Source organism: Populus trichocarpa, chromosome 6, assembly GCF_000002775.5.
Source record: "Populus trichocarpa isolate Nisqually-1 chromosome 6, P.trichocarpa_v4.1, whole genome shotgun sequence".
Classification (NCBI taxonomy): Eukaryota; Viridiplantae; Streptophyta; class Magnoliopsida; order Malpighiales; family Salicaceae; genus Populus; species Populus trichocarpa.
Window position 1 is genome coordinate 1,988,323 of NC_037290.2, and position 17,499 is coordinate 2,005,821.

Below are 17,499 nucleotides of genomic sequence, written 5' to 3' on the forward strand. Positions count from 1 at the left end.
CAGATCCAATTTCCCAGCAGCATTTCCATTCCATTGTGCAATCATGTCCTTGAATTCCCAGACACACACAATTATACTTCACAAGCTAAGTACACCAGCTACTGAAGTCCGTGGGCTAATTGAATTAAATTGAGTCAATTAAAATAGTATTATTTTGATTTTTAAAAAAATAAAAAATATTATTTTTTTAATATAAAAAATATTATTTATTATCTTGATCCAATCACTGATTGATTCGATAAATTACTTGGGTCTGATTAGTTTAGATTTCATGGAGTTCTTTTTAATACCCAATAACTTCAGTGTTGAGATTTGAGTGATTCCATTTTAAAATAATTGAAGTTTGATTCGACCTTTAGCTCCTTTTAGGTGTTGATATTTTATACACGTAGAGGACATATTCCGAGAGAAGATGAGTGGCTTAACTTTTATAAGGATGAGGTTCCAGTGTTGCATGGCAGTGGGAACTTTTTTTTTTAGGTCGTGCTTTTTTAACTTTTTTATTATTAATATAGATGTTAAGGCTAATTTGTGTGTACCTCGACTAATTCAGCGGGTTCTGAAGTTAACAACCATGTAAACTTTCAGTAACCCTGAGATTTATGAAACTTGAATTGATGATTTTTAGGGAACAAACTCATGACCTGACTAGCTGGGTTACACCCCTCAAAATTATGTGTTTTTTTTAACTCTTTTTTTTAGTTTAACGTGGATGTCCGGATCAGCTTGCGTACACCTCGACTAATCCCACGAGCCCTGAAGTTAACGACCATGTAAGCCTCCATGGGCCATCATATGAGCAACCACAGGGCTCGAACTTGGCAAACCTCTTGATCCCAAGTTCTTACCACTGGACCACCACCTAGATGATTTTTTTTTTTTTACTTTGATCCCACATGACGATGTGAAGATATCATGTAGTACCTTTAATGTTTTATTTCTAATTAAAGATGGAAAAAATATATAATAAAACACGAGTATCTCTTGTTTTTAAATAACAAAAAATTATCCATATAAAATCATAATAAAAATAAATTTATTTTATTTTTTTGTTTTGTTTTTTTTATCGAACATATTTTTATCATAAAATATTAAAATCTCATTGTCTGCAGACTATAGTAGTAAGTAAGACCCATGATATCTGGATAGATTTTTCACATGATGTATAGTGTATTGATACGACTTATTTATTTTTCAAAAATCTTCAAAGAGAAGATATAAAAAACTTTGAAAAACTCTTAGATTTAATTATTTATGAATAATACGATACTTACAAGCAACGTAACTAGTTTGTCCTGGTTGACCAGGGAATAAACCATAAAATAAAATAAACTAGAAATCCAGAAAAACTAAATATATTAAAATAATATATTTTTAAATTTTTTTGACGCCACACATTAAAATTGTGATGATTTTTTTTTTGTTTTTTAATTGTTTTGTTATGCTATATTAAAAATAATTTTTTAAAAATAAAATAATATATTTTTAATATATTTTTAAATAAAAAATATTTTAAAACATAATCATTTTCCCTTCTTCGTAGCGACAGCCGTGCCCTGTCTTGCGACATCTTCGTATCTCGTGTTATCTTGCCTCGAATGATAAGCATAATCAGTGGATTATTCTTATCGGGCTAGTCCGTGGGCCTCTCTGGTTTCTTATAGCGAAGCCTAAGCCCGTTATCTAAAAAGAAAGACCTAAGCCCAAGCCACTGCTATTAAACCTGCCCTGCCGAATAAACCTGTGACCTGAAAAAAAATAAAAAATCAATCTGGAGTTTAACCGATTTATCTAGTAAATCAACCAATGATCAGTCAAAATCCAATTAATTTTTTTTTAAAATAATATATATATATATATATATATTTATTTATTTATTTCTTTTTCTTTTAAGACTTAAGTTAACTTAGGCCGTTTGTTTGCTGGAAAGTAGTTTTTTTTTGGAAAGTGAATTCCGGGAAAATGAACTATTTTCTGATATTTGGTAGCGTAATGGAAAATAAGTTGGAAAACACTTTCCAGTGTTTGGTTATGTTATGGAAAATGAGCTGGAAAATAACTTACTAATGTTTTATTTTTCTTATGTTTATTAAAATAATAAGGAACAAATTTTACAAATTAAAAGGTTGAATGAGAATGAAATTAAAAAAAAATATAATTTCATAAATTATCTCAAATAAAATAAATAATAATCAAAATAATAGAGATCAAATCTAAAAAATTAAAAAAAATTGAAAGATGAAGAAATTAAAATAATAATAATTAACATTTCATAGATTATTTTAAATAAAATAAGTAACAATCAAAAGAATGAGGACCAAATCTGATAGATAAAAAATTTCAATAAAAAAATGATAAGGAAAAAGCAAATAACAATTATAAAAATAAGGACCAAAGTTAATATAAAAATTAAATTTTAAGAGATGAAATTGAAAAATAAATATTCAAAACAAAATATATATAACAATCAAAAGTTTGAGGATCAAATTTGATATAATCAACAAATAATTACATTTCTAAATTTTTCCCAACTTCGGGAAAGTGTTTTCCGCCCAAATTTTTCAGGAAAACATTTTCCTGAAAACCAAGCCAAATTTTCCTTTCACTGGAAAATGTTTTCCGTTTACCAACTTTCCTCATGGCAAACAAACATATGAAAGTTTGGAAAGTGGTTTTCCGGAAACCACTTTTCGAAAAACAAACATAGTCAAAAGGGAAAACACTTTCCTGGAACCCAAGCCAAATTTTCCTTTAACTGGAAAGTATTTTTTGTTGACCAGAAAGTGTTTTCCTTTGACGGGAAAGTGTTTTCCGTTGACCGGAAAATGTTTTCCGTTGACTATCTTTCCTAATGTCAAACAAGCATAAGAAAGTTTGAAAAGTAATTTCCCGAAAATTACTTTCGGGGAAACAAACATAGCATTGGAATAATTTTGTTAAAGCATATCTTTGAAAGTATAGTTGCGGTTATTTTTTAAATTATTTTTTATTCGGAAATGCATCAAAATAATATATTGTTTTTATTTTTTAAAAATTATTTTTAACATCAATATATTAAAATGATCTAAAAATATAATAAAAATATTAATTTAAAATAAAAAAAATTAAATTTTTTTTTTAAATATATATATATATATATATATATATATATATATATATATATAAAAACATTACTTAAATCTTAACCCGGAGCGTATGCTGTGTAAACCCCGGATCATGTTTAATAATGGAAAGACCTCAGAAGTTGAAAAAAAAGGTTAGCCCACAAAGAGCCCAACAAGTTTACTACCTAAAACCCAAGCAACGGATTCTGTTTTTCTTTTTTCGCGTTTTTTTTCTCTTTCGTTTCTAGTTTCACTCTTTAATCCTCGCTATCACTACCAAATCTCTCAATTTTCTCTTCCTTTGGCTATCTGTTTGCCATAATTTTCGATTTTTCTTCGATCAGATCAATCGGCATGGGAAAAAACGTGGTTTCTGACGAAGAAGGTGAGGAAAATCGCTATTTTCACCCTAAAAACTGCTGCAATTTTGTTAACTCACTAACGCATTTGCTGTTCGTGGTTTGGTTTGTGGTTTTTGTAGATGAGGTGGAGTTAGAAGACGAAGATGAGAGAGAGCCAGTTGATGGAGATAAAATTGGACGAGACGACGACGAGGAGGAGGATGGTTTGCATTAGCTTAAAGTTTTGGTTTTTTTTTGGAGTTTTTAGGTTTAATTCGAGTTGGTTTTAGTTAAATTTTGGGGTAATTGGTTTTATTTTTTTCTAAGTGTTTAGTTTGAGGGGAATTAACTTTTTTTTTCCGGCAAAAAAAGTGGGTTTGTGTTTTTTTTGGAATGGAAATGATGAATTGTGGCAAGGATAAAGGAAAAAAAATAGTGGGTTTGGGTTTTCATTGGAATGTAAGTGATGAGTTGCGGTAAAGAGTGTGTGATTTAGTTTTGTGGTTTTTGTGCAGAAGAAGGGCAGGATGAATATGAGAAGGATGATTTTATAGTGGATGATGTCGAGGAGGAAGAAGAAGTGGAAGAAGAAGAGGATAGGGCAGATAGCGACGAGGAGAGGCACAAGAAGAAGAAGAAAAAGAAGAAAAGGTTTGGTTTTCTTTACTTTTATTGTGTTTTTCTAGTTTTTTGGTATTATAATCTTTTTTTTCTTTTGATATATGGAATAGGAATATTTGTGACTGTGAGTGATGGAGAAAAGAGTCATGGGTTGTTTTATTGTAAATTGTGATTTTAAAAAAATGGGGTTATTGGTGTCCATGATGCTGTTTCAATGTCCTTAGAGAAGCTGAGGATGTACTCGATGAAGATGACTACGAGCTCCTGCGAGACAACAATGTGTACCACCATCGGCCAAAGGTTGTGAGCTTTGTCATGTTTGGCACCAATAACACTGCAGCTTAATTCTTGCACTGCTTGTATGGGTGAATAGTTTGGCTTATAATTATGTGGGCTTTGCTTAAAATTTTTGTCAGGATAGCAAAAAATTTAAGCGTTTGAAGAAAGCCCAGAGGGATTCAGATGAGGACCGATATGGGCTTTCTGATGACGAGTTTGATGGAAGTGGTAAAGGTGGTCGAACTGCTGAGGAGAAACTGAAGCGCAGCTTATTTGGTGATGATGAAGGCATGCACATCTTGCACTTGTTTTTTTTCCAATTATTGGTATTTTGTATGTTGAATGCTTGTCATTGTAATCATGCTCTACCACAGGGGTTCCACTTGAGGATATGCCTGAAGAGGAGGAGCAAGAAGAAGTGGAAGAGGATGCGGACATTGGTGACGAGGATGAGATGGCTGATTTTATTGTGGATGAAGATGATGATGATGGAACTCTAGTGAGGTATGGTTTCCATCACCCATGCAGTGTGTGTGGTTTATGTTATCTTATAAGTGTCTCTTAATTATTTTGCTCATTTTGTAGACGCAAGAAGCTAAAGAAAAAGAAATCTCAGCAGGCATCTGGAGTTTCATCCTCTGCCTTGCAAGAAGCTCAAGAAATATTTGGTGATGTTGATGAACTCATACAGATACGCAGACAAGGGTTAGAATCTAGTGAATGGAGAGAAAGGAGACTGGAAGATGAATTTGAGCCAACTGTCCTTTCTGAAAAATACATGACTGAGAAAGATGATCAGATCCGGATGACTGATATTCCAGAAAGAATGCAGGTTTTGTGATTTGTCTACTTTTGAGAATATACTACTGTTTTTTTTTTCCTCTCAGTTGTCTTCATGTTGGCATCTGTTCTTTGCTTTTTTTATCTATTCATTTCTTATAGGTATCTGAGGGAAGCACTGGTCCTCCTCCATTGGATGATTTCAGCATAATGGAGGAGAGCAACTGGATTTATAGTCAGATTGCAAGTGGAACATTACCTTTGTTTGCGGAGAGTGGACTGCTTATAAACAAGGATGATGTCACCCGATTTTTGGAATTACATCACATTCAGAAGTTAGATGTTAGTATATTTTATTTTTATAAGTGAACTTTGGTGTTCTGTTCCAATTTTCACCTTATTCTATTGGTGTTCCATTCTGGATTTTAGATTCCCTTCATTGCTATGTATCGGAAGGAAGAGTGTTTAAGCCTGTTGAAAGATCCCGAGCAACATGAAGATGATGAAAATCCTTATGACACTGGTAGAATTCCCACATTCAAGTGGCACAAGGTAATAATTTATCATGAGATTGTCACCTTTATTTGTCTCATAGTGAAGCTCAGACATCAAGAGCTATGGTAGAAATCTATGTTTTAAACATGCACATGGTTCCTTTAGGTGCTTTGGGCCATCCAGGACTTGGACAGGAAGTGGTTACTTCTTCAGAAACGAAAGAGTGCCCTCAATGCTTACTACAATAAGCGCTTTGAAGAAGAATCTCGACGGATATATGATGAAACAAGACTCAATTTAAACCAGCAGCTGTTTGAGTCAATTCTTAAATCACTCAAGACTGCAGAATCGGAAAGAGAGGTTGATGATGTTGATGCAAAATTTAACCTGCATTTTCCTCCTGGTGAGGTTGTCGTGGATGAAGGACAATACAAGAGGCCCATGCGGAGATCACAATACAGTGTCTGTAGTAAAGCTGGCCTATGGGAAGTTGCAAGCAAATTTGGGTACAGTGCCGAGCAACTGGGAATGCAGTTATCTTTATTAAAGATGGTGAGTTTGCCTAGGCTAGTGATCATAGATGTTTTTTATGGATGCATAACTTTATCGTTTCATTTGATTCTAGGAGGACGAGTTGCAGGATGCCAAGGAAACACCAGAGGAGATGGCTTCAAATTTTACATGTGCAATGTTTGAAAGTCCCCAAACAGTTCTTAAAGGGGCTAGGCACATGGTATGGATTGATGTTCTTATTTTCTACACTTGCAACTACAAAACGTTCTGCTGGATGATATGCTTGTTCATGAGGTCAAGTTCCTAACCATTTTTTTTTGTGGATTCTTTCAGGCTGCAGTTGAGATAAGTTGTGAGCCCTGTGTCAGGAGATATGTCCGTTTAATTTTTATGGACAAGGCTGTAGTGTCTACGAGTCCAACATCAGATGGGAAAGCTGCTATAGATTCTTTCCATCAGTTTGCAGGTATCAAGTGGTTGCGTGAAAAGCCAGTCAAGAAGTTTGAGGATGCACAGTGGCTCCTTATCCAGAAAGCTGAAGAGGAGAAACTTCTTCAAGTCACTATTAAGCTTCCACAAAAAGTTATGGATCAACTGATTGATGACTGTAACGGTCGCTACCTGAGTATTGGTGTTAGTAAATATGCTCAACTGTGGAATGAGCAAAGGAGTTTGATACTGAAGGATGCACTCTTTGCTTTTTTGTTGCCTTCAATGGAGAAAGAGGCTAGGTCATTGTTGACAAGTAGAGCTAAAAACCGGTTGCTTTGGGAATATGGGAAGGTTTTTTGGAATAAAGTCTCTGTGGGCCCATATCAACGGAAAGAAAGTGATATTTCCATGGATGATGAAGCTGCACCTAGGGTTATGGCTTGCTGTTGGGGTCCTGGAAAGCCAGCAACTACTTTTGTGATGCTAGATTCATCTGGGGAGGTTTTAGATGTACTTTATGCTGGGTCCCTTACCTTACGATCTCAGCATGCTAGTGATCAGCAACGCAAGAAAAATGATCAGCAACGTGTTCTGAAATTTATGACAGACCACCAGCCACACGTGGTTGTTCTTGGAGCTGTGCACTTGTCTTGTACTAAACTGAAGGATGACATTTACGAGGTAAATAATTACAAGCTTATTCATGAGTCTTGGTGTTTTTTGCAAATAAATCTGGAGTCAGATGCTGTGACTTGTGGGTGCACTCAACTTATTCATTATATTTTTATATTACCGTATAGAGTAATTGAGGGGCTGTCTTTTACACATGAACAAAAATTCCTGGCTTCTGCTGCCTTAAACATGGCGGAGTTAGATGCTACCAGGTGTTAGGCAGCATTAATTGCTTAAAAAACACAGTTGTTTTTTATTCGATACTGCTAGATTTTATTCGGCTGTTACACTCGAGAAATCTCTCCACAGTATCTACTCATTCAAGCACAGCGATCTATTTCGAAGTGTGCTGCCATGAATGAGGCATATATCAATGCATGTGATCATCTGGGCCTTCTATGAAAACCACACAGAAGTTTTATCACAAGTTCACATCTTCTTGATTGAGACAGACCTTTTTGGATATTTCTATTCACTATTTAATTGATGGGTTTTCTTGATAGATCTTGAGATGGGATAACCACTAAGGATGTTCTCTTTTTGAAGCCTTTGAGTTGGAGCTAAGATCTGCACAACTATGTTGTAAAAAGCAAAAGATATGAAGTCTTGAACCATAACAATTAACAAGGCCTTATTTCTGTTTGAAAAAATAAACACATTGCAACTCATTTTTGAGGAGTGCCTGCAACATGTTTGAAAATAAGCTTAGCAGAAAAGATAAACAAGCTTACTACATATTGTTAAAGGTGGTAGAAAAATGCTTAATCCATTATTTTTCTTAACAATAGCTCTCCTTGCATGCGCTAACATTCAAGGCTGTGGGTATTTTCTTTACTTGTTTTATTGGCGAAGCTCTATTGTTGCTGGCCTATTTTTTTCCATTTGTCATACTTGTCCTGTTTATTTGAGTTTGATGAGAGTGGAATTCTAGGTCCTTATAGGGTCATGCTACAGATTCCTTTAGAGATGTTTCTCTAGCAAACTGCTGTACCATTTTTGCTTAGTTTCTTTTGTTCCTGAAGAAGGATCTTTTCGTTCATTATTCATCCTTCTCTCATCACTTTTTCCATTGTTGACATTTTCAAAGCTTAATTGTAGCTCATCACTGGTTCTGCTATGCTCCGACCTATACTTGATTTTGCGAGGAGTTCCTTTGTGCTTGAGCATATGCAGTTGTCATTGTAATTCATGTTACTCATTAGTTTGCTCTACTGGTGCTTATTTTATTTTATCCTGCCACTATCAGATTATTTTTAAAATGGTGGAGGAAAATCCTAGAGATGTTGGACATGAGATGGATGAACTGAGTATTGTGTATGGGGACGAGTCTCTCCCTCGTCTTTATGAAAATTCTCGGATTTCTTCTGATCAACTACCTGGGCAGTCAGGTATTATATAGTCTTGCTGCTGTTTTTGATCTTTCAAGTCCATTACGCATGCAGTTAACCCTGTCTTCTCTTATGTGGTTAGGCATTGTTAAACGGGCTGTTGCTCTTGGCCGTTATCTACAAAATCCCTTGGCTATGGTTGCAACGCTATGTGGACCAGCTAGGGAGATTCTATCTTGGAAACTAAATCCTTTGGAGAACTTTCTCACTCCTGATGATAAATACATGGTGATTGAACAAGTCATGGTAGATGCCACAAACCAGGTGGGCTTAGACATTAATTTGGCCACAAGCCATGAATGGTTATTTGCTCCTTTACAATTCATTTCTGGGCTTGGACCCAGAAAGGCAGCATCTTTGCAGAGGTCTCTGGTAAGAACTGGAGCGATTTTCACTCGCAAGGATTTTGTGACAGCTCATGGTCTTGGTAAAAAAGTGTTTGTCAATGCTGTTGGATTTTTGCGTGTCCGGAGGAGTGGCCTTGCTGCTAGCAGCAGCCAGTTCATTGACGTGTTGGATGATACAAGGATACATCCAGAGTCCTATGGTCTCGCACAGGAGTTGGCAAAAGTCATTTATGAAAAGGACAGTGGTGATGTAAATGATGATGATGATGCACTAGAGATGGCAATAGAGCATGTTAAAGAGCGGCCTAATTTATTGAAAACATTTGTTTTCGATAAGTATCTCGAAGACAAGAAGCGGGAAAACAAGAAGGAGACTTTCATGGATATAAGAAGGGAATTAATACAAGGTTTCCAAGATTGGCGTAAACAGTATAAAGAACCAACCCAGGATGAGGAATTTTATATGATTTCAGGTGAAACCGAGGATACCCTTGCTGAAGGGATAATTGTACAAGCCACAGTTCGCAGGGTGCAAGGTGGAAAGGCAATATGTGCATTGGAATCTGGTCTGACTGGGATTCTTACGAAGGAGGACTACGCTGATGATTGGAGGGATATTCCTGAGTTGTCCGACAAGCTGCGTGAAGATGATATACTGACTTGCAAGATAAAATCAATTCAGAAGAATAGATATCAAGTGTTCCTTGTTTGCAAAGACAGTGAGATGAGAAATAACCGATATCAGCAGGCCCGAAACCTTGATCGCTATTATCATGAAGACCAGAGCAGTCTGAGGAGTGAGCAGGAGAAGGTTCGCAAAGACAGGGAGCTTGCAAAGAAACATTTCAAGCCTAGGATGATTGTTCATCCACGCTTCCAGAATATAACGGCTGATGAAGCAATGGAGGTATCTTCTTGATGCTTTATACTTGTATACTGTTAGTCAAATGTTTGGTAGATCGATTGGATTGTGAAGATTATCTATTCTCATATGGTTTAATTAGAATTCCAAAAAGACGATTTCCATTATATTTCTTCTCTACCATGTTGTGTGAATCCTCTTCATTAATGGGCCTAGGCTGGATTTTACTTATATTTTGCTTTGGATTTACTTTGTACTCTGAAAATGCAGTTCGGGTTTTGATTTTATGTTTTTGATAATTATTTTCTTCGTTAAAATTGGCTTGTTTCTGTTTTCTACAATTAATTGTGTTCGATCTAAGTTTTTTTTTTTCTTTAAATAATTTGTCTTGCAGTTCTTATCTGACAAGGATCCTGGAGAAAGTATTATTCGTCCTAGTTCTCGTGGGCCGTCGTATTTAACTCTAACTCTTAAAGTTTACAACGGAGTTTATGCTCACAAAGACATAGTTGAAGGTGGGAAGGAACACAAAGATATCACGAGTGTACTTCGTATTGGGAAGACATTGAAAATTGGGGAGGACACATTTGAGGATTTGGATGAGGTTGGTTTCTTTTATTTCAGCTTCTTGAACCAAAGGTTTCGCTTGTAGTTGCTCATGTAATTATTGCCTCAATCGAAAAAAAAAATGGAACATGATGTTTTGTGGTTGCTCGTTGTATATTTTTTGGCGAGGGAATAGGCATGTGTTCTCTTGTTCTTTACTAAGTGAAATTGCTAGATAGGTGTTGACTTTCTTTTGGATGTAGGTAATGGACCGCTATGTTGATCCCTTGGTGAGCTACCTAAAGGCAATGCTAAGTTATCGCAAGTTCAGAAGTGGCACCAAAGTAGAAGTTGATGAGCTCCTTAGGATTGAGAAATCACAACAGCCTACTAGGATAGTTTATGCATTTGGCATTTGTCATGAACACCCAGGCACATTCATTCTCACTTATATAAGGAGTACAAATCCCCATCACGAGTATGTTGGTCTATATCCCAAGGGATTCAAGTTCCGAAAGCGTATGTTTGAGGACATTGATCGGCTGGTGGCATATTTTCAAAAGCATATAGATGACTCCTTGCATGAATCAGCACCATCAATTAGGTCAGTTGCTGCTATGGTCCCAATGCGAAGCCCTGCAACTGGGGGCTCGTCCTGGGGTGGTTCAACCTATGAAGGTGGTCGGAGAGGGCAGTCTTTTGACAGAGATCGTTCTTCTGGTCCAGGTTCCAGGACAGGTAAAGCATTTAAAAACAAGGTGGACGTATGATATGTTGAAGCAAACCATCTAAGATATCACTCTGTAGCCTGTTCAGTTTGCTGAAGGCTTTGGTTGAACAGTGCTTGCATGGGTTTTTCTTTCATTTCTTATATGACCTCTGCATACCAGACTTAGAGTTAGATACACTAAATTCTAGTATGAAAATCTAATGAAATTCTTTTTGCACTTTCCAACCTTGCATTTCTGTGTCCATTAAATTTCACTCCTGGTGGAACTTGAATTCTCCAGGATTACCCCTTCATGTGGAGTTACCCAGATCTTGATGAAAATAGGGGTCCATATCGCAGACTAAACCATTTATGTTGCTAAACACACTTGTTTGTTTGATGGTTAAAGATTTCTGGGTGTACAACAGGTCTCCAAGCTGTTTTGGCAGATTTTAGAGGTGCCCGATCCATTTCAGATCTAATGAGCATTTTAGGCTGTCATCCATATTTTGCTTTTGTCTTCTCTATAAGCTTACTACAAGATTTTGGTCTTCTTTCTAATTTCTGTTAATGTAAAAATCTTAAATGCTCTTCCATGTTTCATTTTTACAGGTCGAAGTGGTGGTAGTCGAGATGGTCACCAGAGTGGGGCACCAAGACCATACAGTGGACGAGGACGTGGTCGTGGCTCATATAACAATGGCGGGGGAAGTAATAGTGGCAATGAGAGGCGGGATTCTGGTTATGATAAGCCCAGATGGGATTCAGGAACCAAGGATGGTGATGAAGGCTGGGGCAGTTTCCCAGGAGCCAAAGTCCAAAACTCACCTGGCAGGGAAGCTTTTCCTGGTGGCTGGGGAGCTGGTGCAAGCAGTGGTGGAAATGGTTGGGGTGGTGGAGCTAGTGGTGGTGATAATAGTGGTTGGGGCCATGGAACTGATGGTGGGACCGATAGTGGGAATTCTGGGCGGGGTACTACTAGCTCGAAGAGAGATTCAGCACAAAGGGGGTGGGGTGCTGCTGGAGGTGGAAATGGCAATGGTAGTGACTCTGGTCATGGAAGTCGTGGTGGAGGCACTAACGATGAGAATTCTGAGTGGGGGCAATAACTCTTAAAAAGGTGCAGCACAAACTAGCTGGGGGTACTGGTGGCAATGGCGGTGGTGACTGGGGTCAAGAAAATGGTAGTGGGGCCACTGACAACAGGAGTTCTGAACTCCCGGTACTGCTCCCAAGAGAGGTTCTTAATAGTCACAAGCCGACAATGGATGGTCAGGAGGTGGTGGTGGTTGGTGAAGCAGCCAAACACTAGTCCATTCCAAGTTTCCGAGGTAAATGACTGGAAAGAGGTAGCGGCGTAGCTCTAGGGATCTGGTGAAAGCTGTAGAACCTGGCAAGGTTCTTCCAACAGCATTTTCTGGCAGGTGGAAGGACCCTTGAATATATATATATATATATATATATATATATATATATTGCACAACATATAACTCTTATCATGTAGAAAAAATTAGTTATTTTTTAGTTTTTTCAATTTATTTTAAGAAATTAAATATTATGTTTAATAATTTTATTTTCTCTATTTTGTTGGGGACTTTTATTGTTTTTTTAATTTTTTTTTCAGGTTTTCTAATTTATATATGTTAGTTTTTAATTTATTTTAAGAATTGTAAACCTGTATTTACTGTTTTTTTATGTTATTTTGTTGCGGGAATGACTCCTTGCAGCCAAAATTACCTCAGCTAGGTTATCAAACATCCTTTTTTTTTTAATCTCTAGTGATCCTCTGATTGCCCTATTTACTTTCTTGTGTTCTAGTTGAGATGTTCTAGCATTAAATTCTTGATGAAAGGAAGCATGCGTGCTTGAGTGAGTTGCGGTAATTTTTGTTTTTGATTGTTTTTTTAAAGTTTGTTTTATTTTAAAAAAATTATTAATTTGATATTTTTTAGTATTTTTTAATGATTTTAATATATTGATGTTAAAATTTTAAAAAAATATTTAATATTTTTTAAAACAAAAATACCCTAGACTTTAATACTGAGGATAATGAAATAAAATAAAATTTAAAATAAAAAAAATCAATTAAAAAAAACACCGCCTTACATTAGTAAACCTGCTACATGATTGTTAGAAATCAGTGTTTTTAACTTGATTTTAGTAGCCCATATTGAACTATTTAAATTCAATTTTAATGTTAAAAAATGATTAAAAAAAAATATTTATTTTAATTGTAAGTAAGAGTTTGTTGGAGTGTAGTGGTTGAGATTATATTTTATTTTAACTATATATTTGAAAGTGTTAGGTTAAGTAATATATATTATAGTTTTGTATGAGTTTTATTGAATTTTTTTTTAAAAAAAAAACTTGCTAAAAAAAGCAATAATTTTTTAAAAAATTTTAACCTTTTTTTTTTAAATTATAACTATAAAAATTAATACAATGCCGAACATTTTTTTTTTTTAAAAAAAAAACAGAACACTAAATAAACAAGTCATTAGCTTCCCATTGTTGTTCAATTTCCCTCCTGAAAAAATAAAAATAAAAATAAAAAAAACACTAAAAAAAAAGAAAGAAAAGCTTTTTTTTTTTTTTGAAAAAACAGAACCTAAGTCCGAGGACCCGAAGAGTTTGGTACTATTATATAAACGGTTTTCAACAGTCGTTGTCGGTGTTTGGGTTAGTTTAGTTTAGGGTTTGTAAGAACAGAACCATTTCTTGTCCGAACAACAGTAGAAGGGGGAAAAAAAAAGGAAGAAAGAAAATATGACGACTGCTCAGTCTCAAGAAGAACTCCTTGCTGCTCATCTTGAACAACAAGAACTCAAAGTAATCTCATCACTTCCCATTTCTCTCTATCTATCTCTTGTTACTGTTTTATTTTATTTTGCTCTGTTTAGTGTTTTGTGTTTCTTGAAATGAACTGAGTTGTGTTAATTCTTACTTTGAAAGTAAAAGATTGGGAGTGATTTTTGCGAGAATAAGCGGAAGGGAAATGACCCAGTTGCTAAATTTTTTGATGTGATTTGAGAAACTGAGGTTTTGTTGCTGCTGTTTAAGATTGGAATTTGAACTTTTAAAATTAGCATGCATGACCTAGTATGAGTTTTCGAAGTATCGTTAGATAGCTTGATTTAGTGAATCATTTGAAAGTCGTTTGGGAATTTTGTGGATGCATGAAAAGGTTTTTTAATGTTTAAGAGTTTCATTTGTATCTCTTGTTCATACCTTTACTTTTTGGTTGTTTCGTGCATCAATAAGTGTAGTGCATTTTGATTTTCAAGTGGATGATGATACTTGGAATTTACAAGAACCTGATTCATACAGATGCACTTTTTTTCTTGGACTGTGTTTGAACTTCAGGAATTGTGTTTTTGCAGCATGGTGAGCCTACAGTTGAGGACGAAGATGATGAGGATGAATCTGATGAGGATGACGATGATTATGATGACAAGGATGATGAAGGTGAGAAGTGTTAAATTATGAATCTGGATGTTCACTTCTTGTGCGATGAATCAAAGTTACTGCAATATATAGAGCTTAGAGCTAGTCTGATTCAGAGGCTGGCATTTTTTCCTCTGTGATAACTTTAGATTCATGGCTTAGGTGTGAAATAAATTGCATTAAGCATCCATGTTTGAGGCATTATCACATGATTTTATTGGGAAGTATTGCAGACACAGCATATATTTTAATGAGTTTTACCGGAGGGTTATATGTTAGCTCATATATAAAGAACAACACCATCTTGGATTTATTGGATTATTCTTAGAAACAAGTTTTAGTAGTAATGGCAGCATGTTATGAAATTTTAAAAGCTTACCGTTATTGAACTAGCCATCTAATAAAGTGGACCATGCATCTTCTGGAACTATAAGCAAATTTGCACTTGTCAAATTTTTTGAACATTTTGAACTATACGAAGTTGCTGGATATATATTATGGTGACCAGAGAAAAACAAGGACAAAGAGTATCTGCAATCCATGCTTTATGACACTTTAATATTGGATGTTGGGTATGATTTGTTTACTGACTCAGGGTTATTGATTTTGGCAGGGAAAGGAGATGTGGGCGGCCGGGGTAAGCAGAGCAGAAGTGAAAAGAAGAGTCGTAAGGCAATGCTGAAACTTGGAATGAAGCCACTCCCAGGTGTCAGCCGAGTTACAGTAAAAAAGAGCAAGAATGTAAGCGTTTAACTTCTCATCATATTGTCATTATTGATTAATCCCCTCTTCTACCTTAGGTTCTGATAAATCTTTGAAATGCATTATTGTGTACTATGGTTTTGCTTATCAGATCATGTTTGTTATCTCAAAACCTGATGTTTTCAAGAGCCCCAATTCAGACACATACATTGTCTTTGGGGAAGCAAAGATTGAGGACTTGAGCTCCCAACTACAGACCCAGGCTGCTGAGCAGTTCAAGGCACCTAATCCAAGTACTTCCGCATCACAGCCTGAGCCATCGTCCACGGCTCAAGATGATGAAGATGTAGACGAGACTGGTGTGGAGCCCAAGGATATTGAGTTGGTGATGACACAAGCCGGGGTTTCCAGATCAAAGGCTGTGAAAGCTCTCAAGGCTGCAGATGGTGATATCGTTACTGCCATCATGGAATTAACAAACTGAGTTGTTCTGGCCATACAGTGTTTAATTCTGCTGGATTGATTCCAACTCCCACCCAACTCAAACTTCCCTTGACATTTGGTGATCTGAGCTTATAGATTTGAATATCTGTCTCATGTTTTCTGCATTTTTAATTCTGTGTGAGAAAGACTAATGTATCCATGGTGCGTGGTTTGCTTGTGAAAGCGTTCCATAGTTTGGTAACGATGCATCAAGTGCAAGAATTGCTGCTGGTGTAGCCAACCAAATGCCACTGGACAATCTTGCAGGCCAGGAAAATTTTCTTCTGGCGAAAGTAACCTAAGCTGATGCACCATCATGCGACTTTGTAACCTAGAACTATTCATTAATCACAAGTAATTAAAGGCCTGTTTGGAAGTTAGAATTATTTTTTAACTGTTTTCTACTTATATTAATATTTTTTTTTTAAAAAAAATTATTTTTTACATTAATCTATTAAAACTATTTAAAAACATAGTAAATCAGTTTAATTATATTTTTAAATACAAACACGCATGGAAAAAGATAGTCATTAATAGTAAAAGTTGTGGCAAAGACCAACAAAAAAAATAAATTTACTCGATTAGTTTTAGAAACAGGCTCCATAAGGTGACTTCATGGTCTCCAGTTACTTTCGCTCCCAGCAGCTAGTCATCTATTAACGGGAAATGCAGAAAGTCATTTCCAGTAACAAATCTCTTTTCTCCTTCGGGGCTGGAAAAGGGCCTCCCGCTGTCCGTCATCCTCCCTAGAGGTTCAGGTTTAATGGCATTTTTTTTTCTTGAACTATTGGAGTTGTGATACATTGAGACATGCATCATTAGTTTAGTCAATTTTATCCTTAAATTATTTTGTTTTGAACAAAATTTTTCTTCCCGTATCCTTATCATTAATCAAAAACCCTTTAAAATAATTAATATTTTGGTATTTCTCAACTGAATTTTTCATAAATGCTAATGATCATTTCAAATTATTTTCTATTTTTTGTGATTTTATTATTATTATTTAATATTTAAGAAAAAAAGGATCCAAGGACCTGGTTTTCCCATGACAAGCCCCTTAAAATTGAAACTTGATTGCTGGGAAGATAAAAAGTAAAACCCGGTTACAATTGGCTACCATAAAGAAGCAGAATTCTTGAAAGCAACCAGAAGTTAACAGAATATAAAGCGTAATTCTTGGGATATACTGTTGCTGTTAAATTGAAATAGATTGCCAATCAGTGTAAAATTGTTAAAAATGGAGTGGGATGATCAGCAGAAGGAATGGTGGAATCTGAAGAAGTAGAGTAGAACGGGGAGGATTAAAGACAACCACAGGGCTATATAGCCTTTCAAGCAGCAGATTCAGCGGACAGGAAGCACGATGAGTGAATAAACCACATCCTGACTGCATCTTTATATTGCCCTTTGATTCGAATAAATTTCCACAATAATATCTGCCATTGATGGGTCTCTATAGATGTTTAAAAAGTGTGAAACTTGAAAAACCACCACCATGAAATTTACGCTTGTCCATCATTATAAAACACTTGAAATTTCCAAGTTTTCTCTACCCCTTCTTCAAAGAACAAGAATCAGTTCAACCCAGATTTTTCATGGATAACATCTTTTATTTTGGGTGGGATGATTCCACCCAGATTTAGAAGAAAAAAAAAATCTTCCATTCCCATTGCTAACTTTAATGAAACAAGGGAGGTGGGCAACCAAAAAAATGACAATGAACAAGTTCATCTGTGCAAACACCTAAGGAGATTCAATACCACCATCAGGCACAACCAAAA

General features: G+C 35.7%; 2 protein-coding genes across 2 annotated transcripts; both read left to right on the top strand.

Moving 5' to 3' along the window:
• Positions 1-3,233: 3,233 nt before the first annotated feature.
• Positions 3,234-12,803, top strand: LOC7479639 (transcription elongation factor SPT6 homolog). Its single transcript, XM_024604608.2, has 17 exons — positions 3,234-3,489; positions 3,586-3,669; positions 3,961-4,096; positions 4,291-4,366; positions 4,483-4,633; positions 4,720-4,849; positions 4,931-5,177; positions 5,288-5,467; positions 5,555-5,677; positions 5,786-6,172; positions 6,246-6,353; positions 6,467-7,246; positions 8,484-8,625; positions 8,708-9,879; positions 10,229-10,438; positions 10,644-11,118; positions 11,702-12,803. Exons 1-17 carry the CDS (start codon positions 3,459-3,461, stop codon positions 12,196-12,198), a joined length of 4,929 nt encoding a protein of 1,642 aa, XP_024460376.2. The 5' UTR covers positions 3,234-3,458; the 3' UTR covers positions 12,199-12,803.
• A 945-nt stretch (positions 12,804-13,748) lies between these two features.
• Positions 13,749-15,920, top strand: LOC18099796 (nascent polypeptide-associated complex subunit alpha-like protein 1). The gene is made up of 4 exons (XM_006380898.3): positions 13,749-13,918; positions 14,470-14,554; positions 15,147-15,274; positions 15,387-15,920. Exons 1-4 carry the CDS (start codon positions 13,856-13,858, stop codon positions 15,717-15,719), a joined length of 609 nt encoding a protein of 202 aa, XP_006380960.1. The 5' UTR covers positions 13,749-13,855; the 3' UTR covers positions 15,720-15,920.
• The last annotated feature ends 1,579 nt before the right edge of the window (positions 15,921-17,499 follow it).

Excerpts from the sequence above, each read along its gene's own strand:
- LOC7479639 (XM_024604608.2), top strand. The coding sequence starts at position 3,459 with ATGGGAAAAAACGTGGTTTCTGACGAAGAAG. Across the intron at positions 5,678-5,785 it reads CCACATTCAAGTGGCACAAG|GTGCTTTGGGCCATCCAGGA; the intron begins GTAATAATTTAT and ends TGGTTCCTTTAG. Across the intron at positions 8,626-8,707 it reads TCAACTACCTGGGCAGTCAG|GCATTGTTAAACGGGCTGTT; the intron begins GTATTATATAGT and ends TTATGTGGTTAG.
- LOC18099796 (XM_006380898.3), top strand. The coding sequence starts at position 13,856 with ATGACGACTGCTCAGTCTCAAGAAGAACTCCTTGCTGCTCATCTTGAA. Across the intron at positions 13,919-14,469 it reads TTGAACAACAAGAACTCAAA|CATGGTGAGCCTACAGTTGA; the intron begins GTAATCTCATCA and ends GTGTTTTTGCAG. Across the intron at positions 15,275-15,386 it reads CAGTAAAAAAGAGCAAGAAT|ATCATGTTTGTTATCTCAAA; the intron begins GTAAGCGTTTAA and ends TTTGCTTATCAG.